Source organism: Hippocampus comes, unplaced genomic scaffold (assembly GCF_001891065.2).
Source record: "Hippocampus comes isolate QL1 unplaced genomic scaffold, H_comes_QL1_v1.1 scaffold81, whole genome shotgun sequence".
Lineage (NCBI taxonomy): Eukaryota > Metazoa > Chordata > Actinopteri > Syngnathiformes > Syngnathidae > Hippocampus > Hippocampus comes.
In genome coordinates, this window is record NW_017806179.1 from 88787 (window position 1) to 98488 (window position 9702).

A 9702-nucleotide genomic window follows, 5' to 3' on the forward strand; every position below is an offset into this window, starting at 1 on the left:
CCAGGCGAATCCCCGCCAATTGGCAAATGCTACTCCAGGTAGGATTGCAACGAAATAAGACCGAGCTAAAAACGGGCAGTGAGGCCAAAAGCGATTCGGGCGTGAAGGTGCGCGAGCGGCTGACCCCTGCGACACCCCGGCCACGCCGCAACCGACCATGCTGCGCAGGAAGACGAACCAGGCGTAGGACGGCGCGAAGGAGGTGAGGAGGGAGAAGTAGGCGCTCCACGCGAAGCCGCCGTACACCACCTGAACACATCCGCACGCACACAAAGACGCGGCTTGAGAAGGTCCCGCCCGCTCGCGCGCCGCGCCGAAGAATGCGCCACCTTCCAGCGGCCGTATTTGTCCGCCACGTAGCCGCCCAGCGCGCCGCACACCATGAAGCCCAAAAACACCATCTGGAAGCACAACGTGGCGCAGATGGAAACAACTGCAAGAACAAACCAACATGGACAACATTTCGTGTACGTACGAGATGAAAAAAACGGGGGAAATTCGAACGCGGTCACGTGAGAAGAACGGAAAAGCGAGTGAAAAAACGGCGTTCCGGAATCCAAAAGTCAAGGCAAAGACGGCGCCGGATTTTGGGCGAGGGAGGATTGGAGGCGTCGGAAGGCCTCCATCCGCGTCGGGGAGAAAATTCCACATGGATTGAGGCTTGCTCCGAATTCACCGTACAGTGGACACCAGCGCCACCTGCCAGTCATCCAGACGCCACTCGCAACGGATCTCGGGAGACGCCACCGCCAGCAGCATGATCTCCATGGCCTCCACAATCTGCGCGCACGAGGAGGCCGAGGCGTTTGCTTTTGGCGTCGTCGTCGTCACCGCGCGGACGGCGGCCGGCGGCGTACGTTGGAGCTGCCCATGATGACGAAGAGCAAGACGTGGAATCTTCCGAAGCCGATGCTCTCCACCGCTTCCTCCACCGTATACGTGGGCTCTGAAAACACGAGGCGCACGCTCGGGCCAACGTTCCGGCGAGATGACGACAAAAAAGGCCAGCGGGGTCAGTCACCTCGGTCGTCGTCGCGCTTGGCGGCATCCCGCCGCTCCGGCGGTTGCAGCTCCTGCAGGTAGATGGCGCTGACCAGCTCGGTCTTGCCGCTCTCGGCCATTCTGGAAGCCAGAAACCGGGAAACGACTGTCGCCAGGCGTGAGAAAGAGGGGCGCGCTCGCTCCTCGGTCTTCCAGATGAGAGCCTTTGGGTCTGACACTTGGAAATGATTCACACACACACACACACACACTTTGCAGCCCAACAGGTTTTCCTATTCGTGCGTGGCGCCCCCTGGAGAAAACTCCAGCGGCCGCCGCTCATTGAGCGGACATCGGTCGAGCTAAGACGGCAAACGTTTTCCCTTGCCACGCGGTTCCCATTTGGACGCATTTAGGAAGGTGTCGGTCTGTCTGTTGAATCTCCGCGTTCCATCTTCAGACACTTGCGCTCGTTTCCGCGTGAACGAAGGCATTTTCGGAACGGAGCGAAGCTGCGATTCCAAAGCGCAATTCGGCACCGCGCGTTGAGGAAGCAAGCCCGTCGGCCGTGCCGCGCCGCGCCGCCTTCCGCTTTGGGCACTTCCACAAACTCAATCGGAGCAGCGAAAGGGAACGCGGCCGATTGTGGAGAGGAGTGCGGCGGGCTCGGGGTCAACTCACACGCGTTTGACTCGACCTGTTGGCTGTCCAAAGAAACGAAGACGGTTCAGAGAGCGAGCGAGCGAGCGAGCAGCTCTCGGCGACCTCGCGGGTTGCTCCGTTTCGATTCGAGCTTCCTGTTTGTTGTTGATGCTTCGTGGCAGGCAGGTGAATACGGAAGGGGGGGAGGGGGGGGCGGGTGAAACCTTCCCCGCTCGCTCGTTCAGGTGGACCGCGTACGGAAGCCTCGACAGGAGAAAATGCCAAGTGCATCCGCTTTATTTTTGGAACACACCGATTGGTCGCAATTCACCTTTTACGTTTTCTATGAATAGCAACTATGGCACAATTTGTGCCGCAAATCACGAGCGTCAATTGGCGTGATGCTGGCGAAAATCTCGGCCAACATTTCAAACCCTGACGAGCAACGACCAACTTCGAGATTGTGCACGTTTTTTTTTTAGTTGCCCTTTGACAAGAATTGAAATATAAACCCTGCTTTCTGTTTTGACAACGTTTCATTCGTCAAGTGGTGCGCATTGGAGAATACACTGAGATGATTGGACGTCGATTGGGCTTCACCGTCATCCTCTGTCTGAGGAAAGCCGTCGCGACAAAACAAGCCAAGGTTTGACACCGATTGATGAACTGGTGGACAACGGAAAGCTTTCTTTTTTTTTTTTGCCTGAGTGAGGGATCCAAAATGTTTTGTGACCTGGAAAGTTGATGAAAAGGAGAGCGGAGGGAGCGATGAAGAGAACCGCCAAGCGCTCCGTTTCACCTGGTGACAGAAAAAGAAAGAACGTCGGAGGACACCCGCCGACGACCTTCAGGCCCTGAAAACGGCCGACGAGATGGAAGAAAAAGAAAGCGAGCCGCCTTTTGCCCATTCAACAACCTCAACAGTTTAATCGATAGTAGCACCATGTGACAGCTTGACCGAAAGCTAAGCGGACCATTCACAAATACTTCCGATGGATAGATAGACAGATAGATAGATAGATAGAGATAGACAGATAGATCTTTTTTTTTTCTCCGACATCAAACGGATGCAAAGTTTTTGGTCTTTGCCAGTGAAAAAGACACCCTGGAAGGAAGCAAATCAAGGTCTGACATTATTTTCTACGGCGCTCCTTGGCCAACGGAGCGAAAGCCTCTCAACAAGAGGCCACGCGGAAACATCGCAGAGACGGACGGACGGACATCGAGCAGCGAGCGGGGTCGTCGCGACATCAAAGCGACGAGCGGCCGATCGGCGGAGGGCAACCCGTCGCCGTTCCCTCCGCTTCCTACCTGCCCGGCGGCGTTTTGTCGTGACTCGACATTTCGGCGATCGCGGCACCTTCGGGGACGGAGGCGCTTTGGGCTCCGGGCCGCTTTCCTCCGCTGACCCGAGCTGCCGTGAGATGAGAGCAAGCGATTAGCACAGACTTCTTTTCAACGCAGCGGTGCGCGGCGAGCGCGGGGGACTATTTCTCCACAGACGGGAGCCCAACTCGACGGCGGACCGCCCGTCTGTCTCTTTTCGACGACGTCGACGCATTTCCTGTCTCGCCATATCAGAGATGGGCACCGGAGTCGTGGCCACGCGGACTCCGGACGACATCGAAGCCAACGCTTTGCTCCAAAAAAAAATTTGGACTTGGGGCTTAAAGACTCGGGATTTGACTTGAGACGTGATGAGATACTACACTTTTGTACAATCTATCAAAATACGATGCGCTTCAAGCCGCGGTGCCGAATTTCGGTCGCACGCCAATCTGCTCACTCGCTGCTCCGGCCCCAAGTTTAGTTTGGTTCCCTTTTGAGCGACGGGAGACGAGGGGCCGATAAGCGCTTGGGGAAACGCGCCAGTGCCGGCGCCGCTCGACACCCAATTTTCCAGAAGCGAAAGTGACAAATAGCCCACAAACGGCGAAAAGATTGCCGGCCATTGAGCCGCATTAGCCAAAAGGATTCTCCAGAAAAACGCTGAAGGAAAAAGCAAGGCGTGAAAATATCCACAAAGATGTTCCGTTCAAGCAGCTGAGAAGCAGCTGAGAAGCAGCTGAGAAGCAGCTGAGAAGCTTCTTCGGCGCCGTGTCCGCTCCTCGAGTCGTGGCTTCATTCTCAGGCGAGACTTGATCCCATCTCTGATATACAGAAAAAAAAGGTTTACACACACACACACACACACACACACGCGTCATGTGGAGTTCCGAGCTCTGCTCATCAGTCGCAATGTCAGCAGCAAGGCCTCCTCGAATATTGTGCTCATGCGATTATTTGAAGAGTGTTGCGGACTGGAAGGCACCTCCAGTCCCAAGGCCTCACCGCCGGTTTTCAGCCAGACAGACAACTCCGTCCCCCCCGGCCGACGGGAGCGCGGAAGGCGTACGTATGATCGACGGTGACAGATTGACACTTTTAGCACCGCGGAAGGTCGGGAGGCGCGTCGCAATCTGCCCGCCCCCGAACAGCCGCCGGGACGACAGCCACAAAGGGGGAGACCGATGTGCGGGAAGACGCTCAAGATCTCCGGGATGAAGAAATCCGCGTCCGACTTTTTCTCCTCCTTTGAAAAGGAGCCATCGACTTCAGGAAACATTTGCGGGGGGTACGGTCGGGGTATCGGGGAGGAGCGGCCGTTGCGGGGCGTCCCGACGGGCCGGCCGGTCGAGCGCGCTAGGGGTAGCCGCCCGCCGCCTGTTTCCGGGCCAGCAGGCGAAGTTCCTCTCGGATGGCCTTGATCAGCGAGGCCGAGCTGCGGGCGGAGGGCGAGGCGTCCGCCGGCAGGTAGTCGGGAGTCGGGGAAGCGAGCAGGAGAGGCGGCGCCGACGGGTCCCGCAGCGAAGAGCTGGCCAATTGGAAGAGCGGCGACGACGAGAACTCGGGGAAGCAGAGCGCCTGTCGCGACAACACGCACGCACAAAAAAAAAAAACCCGCCCAAACCTGAAAGCGTGTTGACTCGGCGAGCGGCGAACGGATGGCGACCGCACTCACGCTCTCCCTGCCGGCCGCGGCCGCGGGCGCGTCCTGGTCGGAATGTCGCTCGCTCCAGGAGCAGCCAGTGGGTCCCGAGGCGCTGCGCCCCACGCCGGGGTAGGCCCCCATCTGGCTGGACAGGCCCACCTGGGTCAGGTGCCGCAGCTGCACGCCCGCTGAACGCAAAACACGCACATCAAAGTCCCCGTCCGCTGCGTCCTCGCCACCCGCCACCTTCTGTCCGACGCAACCTAAGCAATTCACGGAAAACTTCTTGGCCGACCCGCGACCTGGCGCCACCCCCCCAGATGACGCAAATCATCCATGTATTGGAGCACCAAGCGCCACCTCTCATGAGCAGTTCCTGATCAGGATCCTGCTTCCATTGGGTGACTGATTAACAGCTGGAGAAGTGGGGGGGGGGAATAGTCTGGACAGAGATGCAAACCGAGACAATGAGGAGCTTGAAAGCTTTTGGGTGGTTCATTTTCGAATCCCACAGCCCCCCCTCCCGTCGCCCACAAAAAACAAAAGCGGAACCAAAAGGCAGTACCTGCGCTGCCCCCAACAGGTCGGGGCCTGGAGGAGGAAGGCAAGTGTTGGTACTGCCCCCTGCTGGAGCACAAAGGATCCTGCAGCTGCTCGCCGCCGGAAACGCCGCCTCCCGAGCTCTGCCTGGGAGCCGCCGGAGGACAAAGAAAAGAAAAGAAATCAAACAACCTGCTCAGAAACTGCGGCGGCGGGCGAGGGACGGGCCGGAGCGTCACCTCTGCGGACGACCCGCCGCAGCTCCCGGGCCCGAGGTCGGAGAAAGCGCCGGGTCGGCGTATCTCTGCGGCGACAAGAGGGGAACGGGAGAGAGGCGCGAGGTGGAGAGGGCGAGCGGCGGGGCGGCGGACTCACGGCCGAGAAGGGGCCCGCCGGGTAGGACCCCCACTGCCTCCCCGGGCTCGGGCCGAGCGAGGACGGGGACACCAGAGCGAAGGCGTCGTCCAGGAGGGAGCGCATCTGCCGCCGGGCCTCCTCGATGGAGGGCCGCGGCGGCGCAGGCGGGGGACGGGCTCCGGAGCTCCGCGGCCAGGTCCGGGTCCGACTGACCGAGAACAAACGCCAGTCGCTCACTGAAGCGCGCCGGGCGCGGCCGAGAGAGGGCCGGCTTCGCTTGGCATGGCGTCCGCTTTGCCTTTCTCACCGTGTAGGCCACGTTTTGGAGTCCCGGGTACTTCCTGTAGGTGGCGCCGTGGTCCACCAGCAGGCGGTCCCGGTCCGTGTCGGGAAGGCTTCCGGGTCCGGCCGCGGTCCGTGGCCCCCCGGGGGAGCTTCTCCCTCTGGAGGGACAGAGCGCACGGCGGTGAGCGACGCCGACCTCGGCCCGTGAGATCGGGGTGACCTGGACCGGGTGCGTGCGTGACAAAAAGTGGCCAAAAGGCTTGCGGTGCCACATGTTGTGGACCCCCCCCCCCCCTCCCCCCATAATTAAATCACGAAGACAAAACGTCATTTAGCTTCACGGCATTTCTGCAGATCTCGAGTAGCGACCGGAAGGTAGCCCGCCTCCGTCGCCAACGCTGCGTTTGTTGTATCCTATCGACGCCACGGAAACGGCTGCGAGCGTTCGGGTGTGTCCGAGGGCCCCCGTAGAAACGACGGCGAGTGTTGAACGGGGTCTCGCCGAGCCAACGGGAAAGGGACGCAAGACGTTACCTCCGCCGCTGGTCGCCGGGCGTCGGCGGGGACGAGGCGTCGGCCCGCGGGACGTCGTCGGCGCGCTCGCCGTAGAGACGGCGAGCCGCTTCGGTCTGGACCGGCCCGTCCCCGAAGGCGTCCATGATATCGTCCATGGACGGGAACTCGCACTGCCCCCGCCTCTTGGCGCGCTGCCGGAGTTTATTCCCGCGCAGTTCCATCTCGGACTTGTGGCGCAGCTCCACCTGGGGGGGAGCCGGGGCGATTACCGCCGCCCCGTCCGCTCGCGTGCCATCCGCGCCGCTGGCCGTCTCGCTTTCTCCGTCCGACTTTCCCGTTTTCTCCACGTCAAGCTTCTCGCGCGCGACGGGGCTGACCTCAGTGCCGACTTTCTGCGAGAGGGACGGGCCGGGCCGCGGCCGCATGGCGATCAGCTGAACTTTGCCGGCCGGCCGCCGCGCGCCGTCCGACGGGCCGCGGGACAGGCGGTCCACGTGGTCGAAGATGGAAGACGACGACATGAGCTCATCCCCGCCCGACGGAGCTGCGAGAGGAAGACGTTTGGTCGGGGCTCGGGTGGCGGCGGGTGCGGCAAAGCCCTCAAAACGCCCACGAAAGTCGAGGCGAGCCTTTGAAAGCGCTCCCGTGGCCGTGCTTTTTTCCCCAAAAATGACGTGAAAAAAATCCCCCAAATGCATTGCTCGATGGAAACCCCCAAAATCATGCGGCTCTCACCATTTTTGGGCATCTTCCTTTGCTGCTTGGCCTCCACGGGCGCGGCCGCGGGGCGAGCGCTCTCGTCCGCCGACTCTCTGCCGCTGGATCGGTCGCTGCCCAGCGAGTCGGCCTCCGATTGGCTGGTCCTGCTGAGACGCGCCGCGTCACCGGTTGGGTCCCGAGAGGCGGAATCGAGAAGGAGCGCGGCGAGACCAGCGGGTCGCTCGACCAGCGGGTCGCTGGACCAGCGGGTCGCTCGACCCGGCTTCACGAGCATCCGTCGGCTGCCGCGCTTATTTTTGAACGCATCCCGGCGGCCCTCGGGAGGGACGGGCCCGACAAACCCGCGCGTCTGCCCGGCTGAGCGAAAGGAGCTCAGCGGCCGAGGTTCTCAAGATGCCGCGGGGGTGACGAGCGACCGACCTGCCGTGGCGCCGCGCGGCTCTGGCGGTTTTGGCGGACGAGCCTCTGGGTTTGGGGGCGGCGAGGTCCCCGCCGTCAGAGGGCGCGGCTTCTTTCGCGGGCGCCGGCGGCGGCGGGCCCGCTTCCTGGATCACCGCCGTCTCGTCTTTGCCGCGCTGGCCCAGGTGAAGCTTGGCAAAGTCGAAGCCTTTCACGCTGGAAGCCTGAAGCTGAGAGACGAGGAGGCGCGTCGCCGGGGAACGTCGGCGAGTGGGCCCGGGTCGACGTCTCACCTTCTGCCTCTGCTGGACGGCGTTGACGGCGTCCGGCTGAAACTCCAACTTCTCCGAGCCGCACAGCTTCCAGTAGAGCAGGGCGACGATGAAGAGGGCCAGGAAGACCGGCACGATCACGCCCACGACGAGCCAAACGCTGCCGCTTTGGGTCTCGGCCGGCGGCACCGACGCCGTCTCCACCGCTGGGGGACGAGCGGGGGCCCGACGAGGTTACGGCGGCACAAAAGAAGACGTGACTTTTTTCCCTCGCTCTCGCGGCCGGCCGCTCGTCGGAACAACAACAACAGAAACGCCAAAAGCAAGGTCCGGTCTCCCGGGCGCGACTCACGTTGGGCCAGCGGTCGGCGGACTCGATGTCCCAGGACAATGGCGGCTCTCTGGAGGTCCAAGCCGTTCAGGGTTTCCGCCGTCACCTCGGCCGGCACCCGCGCGCCTCCGGGCCCCTCGGCAAAATATAAAACCTCCAGGGGGCGCTCGGGCCCGGCCAGGCGGGCCACCCGCACCACCTGCAGGCTGCCGTCGGCGGCGGCGGTGGCCCTCCTCCAGCGCCTCCCGCCGGACGCCGCGAGCCCTTCCTCCAGCAGCGAGGCCAAGCGGCGCTCCAGACCAGCTTTCAAACTTTGCTCCGAAAGCGTCTGACTCGGAACACCCAGCAGGACTGAAAGTGTCCACAGTGACTGGAATGAGCCGAGACGCATCCCCCCCGGCACCCCCCCCCCCCCAAAAAAAAAGCCTTCTCACCCGTGCGGACCCAAGTGAACCTCAGGTGATGGGAGGTGTTGAGCTCGGGGTAATGAAACGCTGAAAGAGAGCCCCAAGCGGCCGAGGTTACCCTTTGCCGCCGGCAGAGAGGCGGGCCGGCGTGACGTCGCGCGCCCTACGTTCGGCGATCTGCAGGGCGGGGAAGCCCACGTAGAAGCTGAACTCCACCAGGCTGAGCTTCCTCAGGTGCCGGCTGACCTCGAATCCCGGCAGGTAGCCTCCTCGCCCGTCGCGCAGCGCAAACACGATGTCCACGGGGAGCTTCTGCGCCGCCGACGGCCTCGCCTCGCCCAGCGTCACGTTCAGCAGCTACAAGGAAGACGAGGCGTGAAAAAGGCCCGCCGAGCGCGGCGCGGCCGGGGGGGAGGCCGAAATCGGGCCCCGCCCGAGTCAAGTCGCCCGAGCCCCGGGACTCGGGAGCTCGCCGAAGTCGCAGAGTCGGACGTCGACGTGGGCGGGGACGAACAGCAGCACCGTGTGCACCCGGTACCTGACGTCCGGGGCGGCGGAGAGGGCGGACACGGCGGGGAGCGGGCCCCGGAGCCGCTGCGGTCGGCGGAGGGCGTTGAGGACGGAGATGGCCGTGTAGATCGACGGGCCGGAGACCGCGCGGAAGGCCAAACTGGACGCCGTTCTCATGAACTGACGCGCAACACACACGAGCAAAATGCTCAGTGGCAGATCGGTGGACGTTCTGAAAAGGTTGTGAAACTTGAGCAGCTTATGACTCGGCATGCCGGTGGCTTGGAGGGGGGAGGGGGCGCGTCCTGTTGGACGGAAGGCCTTTTCACGCCACGCGTGGGGTTCTTGAGTTCGCCCGCCCGGGCGCAACCTTGCCCGAGCGTTGGCTCGGGGGCCAAATCGTCGCCAGGGCATCAATTGCTGATCGGAGCCAGATCACGTCAGCTCAACAGTTTTCACCAGGAGGCGCCACGACGCCGTTCGGCCCTCGCGGCGCCTCCACGTACGCGTCGACCGGCCGCGAGAGCCGTGGGAGAAAGCCCCCCCGCCCGTCGGGTGGCCAAGCGAACGGAGCCGCCCCGAAAAAGAGGAGCCCAAACACGCATCCGCGCTCGCAATGACACGGTGGATTGGTGAGCCGCCGCGTAGCGTACCTGAAGCTCCACGGAGCGGTTGAACTCCCTCCTCAAAAGCTCCCGGACCCGACTGAAGCCGGCCGCCGAGCCTCCGGCGGCGCCTGCGCGCAGAGCACACGTCAGCGGGGCGCCCCGA

General features: G+C 62.7%; 2 protein-coding genes across 2 annotated transcripts in view; both read right to left on the reverse strand.

Moving 5' to 3' along the window:
• svopl (SVOP-like) overlaps positions 1-1798 on the reverse strand; it is a 9426-nt gene extending 7628 nt beyond the window's left edge. Inside the window, exons 1-6 of the mRNA XM_019855762.1 lie at positions 1679-1798; positions 1022-1122; positions 858-946; positions 682-780; positions 330-401; positions 87-249 (exon numbers count right to left, since the gene is read on the reverse strand). Coding sequence (XP_019711321.1) covers positions 87-249; positions 330-401; positions 682-780; positions 858-946; positions 1022-1121 — 523 coding nt within the window. The 5' untranslated portion in view covers position 1122; positions 1679-1798. The remainder of the gene's footprint in view (positions 1-86; positions 250-329; positions 402-681; positions 781-857; positions 947-1021; positions 1123-1678) is intronic.
• Positions 1799-3696: 1898 nt separating this feature from the next.
• The window catches only part of LOC109532569 (UPF0606 protein KIAA1549), a gene marked incomplete at its 5' end in the record, with an annotated part of 7069 nt that continues 1063 nt past the window's right edge, over positions 3697-9702 (reverse strand). Inside the window, 16 exon segments of the mRNA XM_019897450.1 lie at positions 3697-4527; positions 4625-4782; positions 5160-5281; positions 5374-5567; positions 5570-5657; positions 5659-5699; positions 5799-5934; positions 6311-6537; positions 6670-6836; positions 7028-7155; positions 7433-7641; positions 7705-7889; positions 8036-8365; positions 8449-8508; positions 8589-9111; positions 9585-9667. Coding sequence (XP_019753009.1) covers positions 4306-4527; positions 4625-4782; positions 5160-5281; positions 5374-5567; positions 5570-5657; positions 5659-5699; positions 5799-5934; positions 6311-6537; positions 6670-6836; positions 7028-7155; positions 7433-7641; positions 7705-7889; positions 8036-8365; positions 8449-8508; positions 8589-9111; positions 9585-9667 — 2873 coding nt within the window.